Source organism: Squalius cephalus (genome assembly GCF_949319135.1).
Source record: "Squalius cephalus genome assembly, chromosome: 3".
NCBI classification, from domain to species: domain Eukaryota; kingdom Metazoa; phylum Chordata; class Actinopteri; order Cypriniformes; family Leuciscidae; genus Squalius; species Squalius cephalus.
In genome coordinates, this window is record NC_137124.1 from 17,110,207 (window position 1) to 17,123,187 (window position 12,981).

The window sequence follows — 12,981 nt, forward strand, 5'->3', positions numbered from 1 at the left end:
GCGCTCGCTTTGGCTTGAAGATGCGGATGTGTGCCTTTACTTGCAGGCCCACAAAGATAAGTTTGGATTTATCTAAATGGAAAATGAGATCACAGTGCGCCTGAGAAGCCGGCACATCCAAACTACGTTAATAGGTGCCCATTATAACCATTATCTGCTTCCATAACAGAAACTTCAGTTATAATTAAATATTGGGGGCGTTAATGGTACCAAACAAAATATAGCCTAAAAATATGGAAATGGTCCTATATGTAAAGAAAAAGCAGGACAGATGGTTCAGAGCAAAGAAAGCAGGACAGTATTGATGGTAAAATGTCTTATCTGATCTTTATTTCAGTTTCTCTTTTAGCAGTGTTGGCAAAACAGAACAGTCTACAGCCCATCACAAAAAAAGGAGATATGAGAGATTGGAAAGAGAACAAATGATGGAGGAATGGAGGAACGGAGAGAGAGAGAGAGAGCAGACTGCACACATGGAGTAGCAAACCGAATTAAAGATTTGGGACAAGCAGGAGAATAAGACCAAATATCCATTATTATTCCACAATGTCAGAATTATGTTTTGACATAAAAAAGACAAGCAAGAGATGCACACATCGAGAAGCCATATCTTTGGGAAAGGCATGCCACGGAGAGAGGGGTACGTTGTGGATGCTGATTAACTTTGCAGGATAAGAGGTGGAACAGAGCCACCACATGCACCTGCTCTGGCTAGATTGGGGTGGGTGAAGGTACAGAGGAGGAAGTGAGAGTTAAGAGCTCAGAGTTCACATTGACGGATCCTTGCATAACACAATCTCCAGCTCTGTGCGGAACAGCTTCCCTCCGTCAGACAACGCCATGATGCTCTTCTTTGAGCTGGCCAGACTTTGAGGGTCAACGACCTAAAAGAGGACAAACACAGATGTCTATAAGAATTCAGACCAGTCATATTTGTTGCTGAAATGCAGCATCAGTGCAGGCTTAAATATTTAACTATGTATTTTAAAATGTATAATTTAATATGTATAATACTGTTTGAAAGTTTGGGGGTGGTAAGATTTTTTAATGTTTTTGAAAGAAGTCTCTTAATGCTCACTAGGGCTGCAGTAATACAGTAAAAAGTCCGTAAAACAGTAATATTGTATATATTATTACAATTTTAAAATATCTGTTTTCTATCTTAATATATTTTAAATTTGTAATTTTATTCCTGTGAATTTTCAGCATCATTAGCATAATGTGAAGAGCAGCATTTATTAGAAATAGAAATCTTTTGTAACATTATAAATGTCTTTACTGTCACTTTAATTTAATGTATCCTTGTGGAATAAAAGTATTAAATTCTTTTTTTTTTTTTTTTTTTTTAAATCAACCCAAAACTTTTGACCAGTAGTGTATACAGTACATTTCTATCCATCATTTAATGTATCGATATTCATAATTTGACATTTAAAACATCAATTTCATACCATTATTTCTGCAATTGTAGCTTCGATGATAATTTTTTTTCCACTCTGCAGCATTAAATTGTGTAAATGCCCTTTTTTTGTGGTATATATGGCGTTTTAGATGCAGCTTTTGTGGCACATTTTCAATTAAAAGAAAAATTTATTAAATAAAATGCTAAATTCCAAGTTACCATTTTATGTTTCTGGTAGAGGTCTCTCAGCAGTGCATCCAGTTCATGTTCATCAATGTAACCATTTCCATCCTGTTAAAGAAAAAAGGAGAGAAACAGTTTTACATATATTTTAAAACAAAAACATTTTCTAACAGCCCATTCAACATCTGACGAAACATGTTCTAGATGTATTGCAGATGAGCAAATGCTCAAAAAAAAAAAAAACATCTTCCAGATGAAAACATGCACATCAAATATACGTCAATTATGCTTTGTGGTTGATATAGTAGTGCTAAAGTGTTATTTTTTGTATACGGTCATGTGTGTATTATTAACTCACAATACCAGACAAATAAACAAGGAAACCAAAGTGAGAAATATACATATTATCTGACCTTGTCATAAAAGTTGAAGATTGCTTCAAATTCTTCAGCAGATAGTTTGAAGTTCTGGCAATAAAGAGGGAAAAAAAGACATTAGTTTATGCTCAATGTATGTGTGTGTAAAATAGACCGTTATTCTGTGGTTTAATTTCAATCTGCCTTTAGATTTTATTTTGAAGGCCTGAATTTTCATAACTAGAAAATAATCCTCAAAATCCTTTGGATTATAACAGAATAGTACAGCAACACCTACTGCAAAAAAATTAATGCATACCATTCATAAACATGCCAATATAATATAAAAATGTCATACAACCATGCCAGATATAACACACAAAAGTCATTTAGAAAAGGGCTTTGTGCAATACAGAATTGTTTATTCATCTCGATGATATTCCACTAATATTCAATTCATATCTGAACTGCATTGCTCTTTTTTCTATGTATTACTGTATATCAGTTTAGAACTTACAGCGAGCATTTTATGCACCCGTATGTCAGTTTTACAATGCCTCCTGATTCACCTACTGAATGAATGTGCTCCCAGTATATAATATAATAAATATAATAATACATTTTATACATAATTTATATACATTTTAAACATTTAACACTAACTCCCATTAATAACATTAAAAACATTAACACACTATAGTCTAAGTTACAAATAACCCAAAAAACTGCACATATAAGCTGTATAATGTTATACATATCGTGTATCTGTATGTAATGGTATAATGTAGGCATATAATGTATAATTTTATATAATGTCACTAGAATGTATTACCAGACTTAATTTCAATATGCTTCCATATTATAAAAAAATTACTTAAGTGTCATTCACAAAAAAAGGCTGACTTAAAAAAAGTTCATTACAGTCTGATGAGTTGACATTATTACTAATCATTAAAGACAACTTGACTTTTGTTAAATTAATCTATTTAAAAAAACAGATTTAAAAAAAAAGATTTTTTTAATGTGATAGGAAAATCACATTCATATACTATATATATATATATATATATACACACACACACATACAGTATATGAATGTGATTTCCCCATCACCTCAAATAAATCTTTATTTTTAAATCTATTTTTTTTATATAATATAGATATAATTATTGCTTATTGATAGATAAGCATATAGAGTAAAACTACAATCTACAGTCAAACTGAAGAATGATACCCTTTCATGAATATTTAAAATCGTTCTCATGACTGAAAAGACGGAAAAGGAGGACATTTCTGTCACCCTGATAATGCAATGAGGCTGAATGTGGACCAGTTATTCACCAATTATTCCAGCCTTAACATATTTTCAGCTGTTTTTCAGCTGTTTAGAGAGAGAGAGAGAGAGAGAGAATCCAGTAAATGTGGGGAGACTGGGCCAGATCAGTCCATCTCCAGGTTCAAGAATAATCTATGGAGATTATCGTTACTACAGTAGGATTGAAGTAATCCCTATCAACCCATGATCTCTGTGCCAGAAATCAGTTAGCAATCTGTCAGGTTCACACACAGACAAAACCTATAAACACACATACAGTAGGAACACACACACACACACACACACACACAAACGTATATACCCAAATACACATTTGCCTGTAGTCATGCATGTTTTCTACATGATTTCAGCATTGATCTAAAAAAGAAACTCTTGCCATGTTGCAAATCTCAGCTTTTTCAGCCCTGGCTGTATGCTACTGCCATTCTACCGTAACTGCTAGAAATGGCCAGTTTATTCATTTTTGCTTCTCCCCCTCCTAGCTTCCAGTATATCACACTTTACTGTGCTAGTACTACTGATGCACTCTGTTTTTGCACATTTTACAATTCTAACCCACATTCTGCCCTTATACACCATATCTTTTGTGCTACAAATGTCATTTGCACTGTACTGGTATTTGTACTTCTTTTGCCAATTTGCAACACTACCATTTGTTCTTATGGTTAGCTGATATATTCCACTGGGCTTGTTTCCATGCACGTTCTTAACCCGATTATGCTAATAAGATGACAATGCATGTGAAAAGCGTTAACCCGTTTTACTTATCGGAAAAACACATCAAAACGGCTTTATTTTTTTCCCCTTACCCCAATTTCGAGCGTTCTGAACTGAGTATGTGTGATATGTGACAGTAAAGCATCCTTACTGCAGATTTAAGCGTATCCAGACAGAGCGAGCGTTTCACAGTAGGGGACGAGGAAATATATCGCAAACTCTGAATCTTTCTTGACTCAAGATGTGTATAATACATATATATATATACATATATATATATATATATATATATATATATATATATATATATATATATATATGCAGCAGTAGTACTAGCACAGTGTGATATACCACTTACCTTTTCTATTCTATTTGTTTTGTTTTTCCGATAAAAAAAACCTTCTTTGTGTAGGCCTACTGCTAGACTAACGGAGACTTGTTACAGCACTTGTACACTGTTGCCATCTTGCTGGTCTTAATCCTTCTATTGTTCTCCTCATTTGTAAGTCGCTTTGGATAAAAGCGTCTGCTAAATGATTACATGTAAATGTTAAATGTCAAGAATTTATAAAAATGTGTTCTCATCTCGTGCTCTCGGTAGAAGTGGTGCAGTCAAAATACTGCTTATTTATTTAACATCACATCATACTTCACATAATGGAGTCTGACGTCACTACCGGGGAATAACCAGATTTTAAATAAAGTCTTGTAAACGTGGTTTATTTGCATTGCCAGGTTATTGGTTAATTTAATGGGTTAATTCAAGCAAGCTGATTTTTTAGCTATCGGTGTTACCGGTCTATCGCGGTGTATGTATCATGCCCATTGACTCTAGTCCTGGAGGACCACAGCACTGAAGAGTTTAGGTTTGTTTGACTTTAAGTGGCGCTGCACAGACCGATCTGTGTATGACATCAAATTATTTGTATGTGTTGTAGGGCTGGGCAAAAAATATCGATTTCTCGATTTTAATCGATTCTCATTTTTACGAAACGATATCGATTCTTAAATCCCAAGAATCGAATTAGTCATCCTGTTTTCAGTTGATGAATGAATGGAACATTGTTGCGCGCATCCAATCCAATAAATCGCAATCATCTTTGTGCTTTGTTATTATTGATATGAAACAAAGTCTCAGATTTCAAATTACGTCCATTTTTTTTACGAAATTCAAAAACATAACGTTTTGGCGCTGTGGCGTGAGATCGCTCTGGCCCAGCTCAGCTCAAGAGAAGCAACAGCGCGGAGCGCACGTGATCTTCTTCCGCCTTAATAATACCAGTTACAGCGCGAAATAAACATGCATGAGCATCTGAAAGTGTGTTAAAAGATAGAGTACAACTTATCGAAGTCCGTATCATGTCACATGGAATCGCTCAATCACTGTTTCAACCGTGGAAAGACGTTAGTAAACAATGTCATGTAACGTCACATTTACCTCAGAAAAACCATATATCCAGTGACCATAAACTCGTTAGTCAGCTAGAAAAATGTACTCTAGAGAGGAGCACTTTGTTAAATATATGCACCATATTACATATTCATTATAATGTTTAATGTTCTTCAATATTTAATGCATGTTTGAATAAATCTGTAAAGTTTTTTATGACAGCCACCATTTAAATTTTTATATAATTTCATATAACTTTATTATAACTTATTATAAAAATAAATAAAAGTGTATTTTAAGTGTTTGTATACAAATCAGTTAATTTTTACCTTCAATATTATAGTAGGCTAATGAAGCCTATAGGCTACAACTGACTCCCAGTTACAATAATAGTTAAGAGATTTGTTTTCCTTGAGAAAATTTGCAATGTATTGTACCTGATATCCAAAATAATCGATATCGAATCGAATCGAATCGTAATCGAAATCGAATCGAATCGAATTGCAAGCTTGTGAATCGAAATCGAATCGAATTGTGAAATTTGTGTCAATACCCAGCCCTAATGTGTTGGAAGAGAGCGAAGGGGCGTCGTCCATCTTTTTTTACAGTCTATGGTTGGAACTAAACTCCAACATTATTTTGACACTTTTAATCAAAAGAAGGAAAAAAAGCTTGCATTGCATTGAAAGTTTACATTATCAGTTCATACATTACCTGGGAAGCAAACCCATGATCTTGGTGTTGCTAGCACCACACTCTTCTGCAGAAACACTATATTTGTGCTCTGCAATCTAATCTAACATAACGAAGACTGCTTGATCTTACCTGAAACTTGAGCAGAAAATTCTCTTGCACAGGAAGCAGTCTGGCAACAAAAAAAAAAACCACATACAATATTATATCATTTAAACAATATTGCATTAATATGCGACTAACTCTGAGGCCACCTCACCTAGCCATCTCGGACAATCCCAGTTTTCCATCACCATTCAGGTCAAACATTTTAAGCTGTAGGAAAAAAGCATAAATTAAAGAGCAGTTGTGTGTGTGTGTTGTGTATATGTGTGAATTGTGTGTGTCTACTCACAATGGTCTGTGTATACTCGTTCAGTTTCTTGTCATCGTAATGTCTGTTTGCTTTCTTCAACAGATCTGAGAGGAAGCCCTAGGGCAAAGAAATTATTTTATTTAGCAATGGATCTATAATAGCTATAGGAAGTTCTATGTGACCTGTTGAGTTATACCTTCAGTTCATTGGATTCAATGTATCCGCTACGGTCATTATCATATTTTCTCCAAGCCTAAAAAAATGAAACAATAGCATTAAAACAGACACCTCCACACATATGTACAGATTCTTTGCCCTGCAAAGGTGAAACTGACAAGGTTTTAATCAAACATGTTCAGATTTGTATGTGATTATGTCATTGTTCTTGATTAAACCAGTGAATTTAGTATTTGGGAATTACACTGGGATTACTGGTGAGCTGATCTAATGTGGAGGGATACCCACCTGCCCTGATTTACCAGAATGTGTTATTGTATGCATTATTGTACGTGTGTGTATTCCTCTGTAAAGCTAGTAAAATGTCTTCATTGTATCCACACATTTGAAAAGACTTTACACTTTTACAACTCAGATGAACAGAATGAACATGTTTTGTATTATTTACAAAATCACCATGTTGTACAAATGTACCTCCATTAACCCAGTTACTCACACATACACACACACACTCTGTTCTTTTATGTATTGCAGTCCATTCATAATGGATAACCTACTGCAAATAGAGTTTTCTAGCTCTCTCTCTTTCACACAGATGTACACAAAAGCACCTCAGCTATTCGAAGATATTTCATGTTTACAATAAAACAATATTTTTTTAAACTAATTAATCTAAAAACTAATGTAGAGTAGAAATTCATTTCGCTTTAAGTCTCACCAGATCAGGATTATCTATAAGATATGGCAACAAAATAATCACTGTATGTTGTTGTGTGTTACATACTGCCATAAACTCTGCACTGGATCCCACAAACTGTCTGAAGCACAATAGAAAATTCTCCTCTGTTGGCAGGATCTGAGCCAGCTGTAAAAGATAAAGAGAGAAAGACATATTGTCATCAAATCAATGTTACTCTTAATAATATCATCACTGATTTAAAAAAAAAAAAAAAAAATCACACACGAAAAAGAAAATGTTTAATTATCAAAAGAAAAAGTATTGTAGTGCTCACTTGACCATTAAATACTAAAAAGACACTGGACATTTAATTATATATATATAGTCTCATGAAAATGTACTAGAAATACAATATAGTACAAGTATACATAATATATATAGTACAAGTACAATAAATATAATATAATATAATAGTCAATGTATGTTCTTTCCTGTGAGTTTTTCTATGCATTTTTGTTGTATAGTAAAATAAAATCTGTAGCTGAAGTTTGCCTTTGTTTTGTTCTTCCCTCATATTTAAAATATTTAAAAATATATATCAAATATTTTTCTCATATTTTTAATGCTTTAATCAAACCTGTAGGGTCATTAAAAACAAATCCCCTCCAGACATCACTTTTGCCCACTACTATATATTTTATAGTACATAAAGTATACTAATAATATAAACATCAAATATACTTGAAATTAACTATGCATTCTTTCTTAACCATTTTGACTCCAGTCTATAATTCCACTGAATGGGATTTCAGCACCATGGACAGCCGCACAGTGGAGCGCAAAGCTCTTATCCAAAGCAGCCCTTTTGCTACACGATCAACCAAGTGCTGCTGTCTGAGTTGATGCCTGTGTATAAAGCCTGCAAGAGCTGGACAGGGATGAGAGACCATTTCATGCTCTTGGTTATCTTTTCCGGCCTCAACAGAGGAGCTCATCAATGCTGAACTGCTGAAGGGACACTAAACCATACCAAACCGAAAAGTTAGTAAAGCTCTGAAACCGTCAGTCTATGACAAGCTCCACCTCTGAGTGCACTGACACACAAACCTGGGCCTGGAAGATCACCATTTGTCTATAAAAAGCTAAAAAGTACTTTTTAAGCCTTACAATCCAAGTAATGATTTGTTCGATTGAAGGATGTGGACAGTATTACTAGATAGAGGACAAAAATTGTTTTATGATCATCATCATAACACATGTAGATCATATATATATGTGTGTGTGTGTGTGATGAATCAAAGCAGCCATTATTCCAGTTTTCAATGTCATTCTAATATTTTGATTTGCTGCTCAAGAAACATTTCTTATTATTATCAATGTTGTAAACAGTTGTGCTGCCTAATATTTTGTGAAAACCGTGATGCTTTCTTTTTAGAATTCTTTGATGAATAGAAAGTTCAAAACAGCCTTTATTTGAAATGAGTTGCACTTTTTTCATTCTTGCTGGGATGAACAATAATAATTTGATGTTAGTATCTTTTCGCAGAGGAACAGAAATCAACAGAATAGAGATGTTCGCTTTTTACAATGAATGTGCTCATTGTAAAAAGCGAACATCTCTATTCTGTTGATTTCTGTCTTCAAAAGACAACTTCAAAATGCTGATACCTCACTATCAAAGTCAAGCAGGAAAGCAGAAGATGACAGATACGATGATCCCAACATGGCTAATCTGAGCTTCCATCTTAGATTGACAAGCAACTCACAGAAGAACCAATCATTGACTCATACAAGCCTTGAAAAGGGTCTGAATGAGCAGCGGAAATCCTGCCAGCTTTCAAGATAAAGTGGCATGTTTGAGATTGTGTACCAGATTGAAAACAGAAAAACTGTCTGAAGTGTGAGTGAAAAACAGTGAACATCCAAAAATACCACGTATGGACCACGTAAGGATTTTGTTCAATGTCATTTACAATTTCTAATACAGTGAGATTTGCATAATGCAGATCATTTGAAATAACTGTAACCACATCCCTTCTGCATTAACTGCAGGATCTCCTATGAACTAAGCTTTAATCTGGTGCACGGAGAGGCTCTTCTCATCATTTCAAAACCATTTTACCTCCACTAAGCTATATAGGGCTGACAAATAGGTAAAGGGGAAGAAATGTAAACGCTAAAAACATTTAAAAGCTCAATAGCTTCATAACTGAAGCAGGCTGACATTTAATGGTGAAAGGAAGGAGCTCATATGTTCATGTGGTCTCTGTGACTGGATTAGTGTGGTTTTTCTTCCAACATAAATCATTTTATCCATTCGCTCGTGCCGTCATCATGATGGACGTCGCCTCCCCCTCCTCTCCCTCCCCCTCATCCATCTCTCCCTCCACTCATTCTTCTCACAGCCCCTCCCTTCATCATTCCATCATCCCCTCGATAGATGCCACCTTCTGCCCTCCTTCAAACCCCTAATCTGCCCTCATTGTCCTCTTTATATTTCCTCCTGGTGTCCCATTAATCTCAGGCGGTGGTTCTGCAGAACAGTCTCTCTGCAGAGCTTCAAACCATTGCTTTGGTAGTGAAAAAGGGTGGGAATTTACCTCTGACATCTCAATCTTCCCATCACCGTTCTCATCGAATTTCAGCATGAACTCTTTCATCCTGTCTTTGAATGAAGCATTTGAAGGATCCTGAAAACAAACATGTCTGACATGTAAAACAGCACCGTTCCCACTTCAATTAAGTCCAATTATTTTCCCAAATGTTCCAAGTGAACAGTCGCTGAACAAAATCTTTAAAACATGCCATGCAGAAACTGTATTGACAATAGAAAATATCAGCCAGATGGTATCTGCTCAGATGGCATGTGCATTAGGCTAGATTAATCTAGGCATCTCATTCTGTAGTCCTGTATGTGACATTCAGATCAACACTTATCAAGTACAACTGCATCTGATGTTTTTACCATAATTAACGAACACACACAATGTGTGACTCACCACACTTTTCCGCGCTATCTCGAGCTCACGGATGAAATGTTCCAGTTCCTTCCCTTCAATGCAGCCATTGCCTAGAAGAAAATAAACTTAAGTTCATTTATTTAATTATGAGTTTAAACTGAACATCCAAGACACACAGATACTGTTCAACTCACATTGTCTGATGTAACTTGACAATCATTATAAATGAAATGAGGGTCTTATAATCAGTTCTTGTCTTGTTGATGTAAAATGCTGAAGGACAGATAAATTCAATGAGCTACAAAGGGATTTTACCCATATTTCCTTTAGAAACAATGTCTGCTTTGTACAGGGAAAATTCTTGCATCTCAGACACAGTTTGCAGTTTCTCAGTCTAGTCATTTTCTAAATTGATCTAGTTCAATTTAACATGAAAACGATAAAGAATAGCTATTTCCAATGTGCAGATTTCAACTGCTTCTTGACTTATCTGCTGAAAAACCATCTTAAGATCAGTTGCTGGTCTTAGTGGGTCTCCCACCCTGGCAAGGCTGATATGTTTGCTGTTTTGTCGAGTTCTGGAGACTTTTTTTAGATGGTCATGCATGCTTGACCATCTTGGTTAAGATGTTCTTTTCAGCAGGATTGATAGTAGAAACATCTAGTGAAAGTCTGTAACAAGATGAATATATGACTCTCCATGCTAAGCCTAAACCAGTATGGTCTTAGCTGGCCTCAATATCTGTTGGCTGGTCTCTCATAGTGGTCTTGTGTACTTTTCAGATGGTCAGACCAGTTAATCCAGTTGAGTGCCATCTTTGCCAGGTTGACCACCAAATGAAGAGCAAACTGGGAGGCCAACTTAAACTAGCTAAAAGCAGCAAAGCACCCCCCCAGCTGGACCGGTTCTCTTTCAACCCCCACCCATCACTTTTCATCTTCGAAGTCTCTCAAACGCTGACACACAAATCAATTGGAAGGAAAGATTCCATTCCAGAGTGAAATCAATAATGCCAACAATGCCTGTGGGGCATAATTTACACTGAAACGCTGAAAGAAGTTAACAGGGCGATAGCAGGCAATCATCCCACTGGCGCTTTTTCAATTTCCCTCAATTATTCAAGAATACGCTTGTGCGTAAAACTGCATTGCACATTCAACTTGAGTTAGTGTCCCGCTAGAATTCAGTGTTGCCAGATCCCGCAAAACAAGCGACTGTTTCTGAACAAAACGACCCTAAAACATCACTTTATGTGGGGCAAGTAAAACATAAAATTACATTCTGGAAATGAGAATTCCCCTAAAAATACTCAATCTACGACAGTCCATTACTATTCAAAAGCGACTCAAGCTTATTAAGCGGGTGTGGCAGCTGCTCAAATACTTACATTTACTTTTGTTCATTTTTAACGTGTAACTCAATTAATCACTTTCATATAAGTGTAGCCTAATAGGAAACTAACATTTAAAAAAAAAAAAAAAAAAAAAACCCACGTAGTCTACATGTGTGTGCGGTAGGCTAGCACAAAGAAAAACCATGTTGATTACGCTTGCGTTTCAAACAAACCAGAAAATAAACGAGTACAAACCAAAAATATAGGCCTATGTTTTAAAGGTTTGATTCTTCGTTTTTTTATAATTTGACAAGAATATAGCAGATATATTTCTCCATCCCTAAAAAAAAAACTGCGTACACCCAGAGACTCTTTCCAAAAGCATGTAGCTCATATTGACATCTAGCCTAATATCTAGCCATATTGAAATCTACTATTAGATTAATTAGGCTACTTACATTTTTTTTTGTTTTAAATAATCATTATTATTTACTTTTGTATTTTAACATAAAACGTACAGAATATATATAAGATCAAATAATTATACAAGTTTAATGTAGCCTATAATTTTAATTGTAAGTCATAAATCCAATGCAATAGCCTACATAAATCAGGGTAGATAAGTAGCCCAATAGCCTCTGACGTACGACTAAATTAAGAACGCTTTTCGTCCCGGGACGTTACACTCACCGTCAGCATCAAATTTATTCCAGATGTCTATAAACTGGGTGGCAGTGAGTTCCGCCAGGTGCAGAGAAAGAGGCTCTGGTGCTTTATTCGCCATGTCCAGCCTATAGGTTTCTCTCCCTTAGTTTTTTTTTTTTTCTTTGCCTTTTTTTCTTCTTCTTCAAAGAAACAAATGCCCTGTCTTTGAAGCACTCCTCTACCCCTATGCGAGTCACTGGAAGTAGCCCGACAGAGACAGCAGTTTTAAACCCCCCACCGCCACTGTTGAATCGTGCAGTTCACACACTCACCAAAAGGCGGCAGCATATTATAGCGCGTTTAAAAACAGATTCTGCAGTCGAGTTCATTCAGATCTGTACTCTAGGAGCATGGACATCACAGCGGGATTATGGAAATTAATTCAAATGTTCGCAAATCCTACGCGCTCGTACGCTTCCACGAGCAGAAAATAGCATTAAAGATTCCTAAAGTATATTGACAGTGACCAACATTGCCTGGAGTCGCTTAGAAAGATATGGAAGGCTTTATATAAAATTTAGTCAGTCATTTTATGTAAATATCCACATAATAAAATGTAGGCTACTCTTTAACGAAACTAGATAGATAGATAGATAGATAGATGGACAGAGACAGACAGACGGACAGACAGACAGATATATCTGATATTTTGATATCAGATATACAGATATTTGTTTAGCAGCATTACAATCAT

At 35.5% G+C, this 12,981-nt stretch overlaps 1 protein-coding gene across 1 annotated transcript; it reads right to left on the minus strand.

Moving 5' to 3' along the window:
• Positions 1-283: 283 nt before the first annotated feature.
• Positions 284-12,523, minus strand: calb2b (calbindin 2b). Its single transcript, XM_079867160.1, has 11 exons — positions 12,273-12,523; positions 10,288-10,358; positions 9,889-9,978; positions 7,394-7,474; positions 6,629-6,685; positions 6,472-6,549; positions 6,337-6,392; positions 6,210-6,249; positions 1,999-2,052; positions 1,622-1,693; positions 284-884 (listed from the first exon to the last, which is right to left on the minus strand). Exons 1-11 carry the CDS (start codon positions 12,364-12,366, stop codon positions 768-770), a joined length of 810 nt encoding a protein of 269 aa, XP_079723286.1. The 5' UTR covers positions 12,367-12,523; the 3' UTR covers positions 284-767.
• Positions 12,524-12,981: the final 458 nt, after the last annotated feature.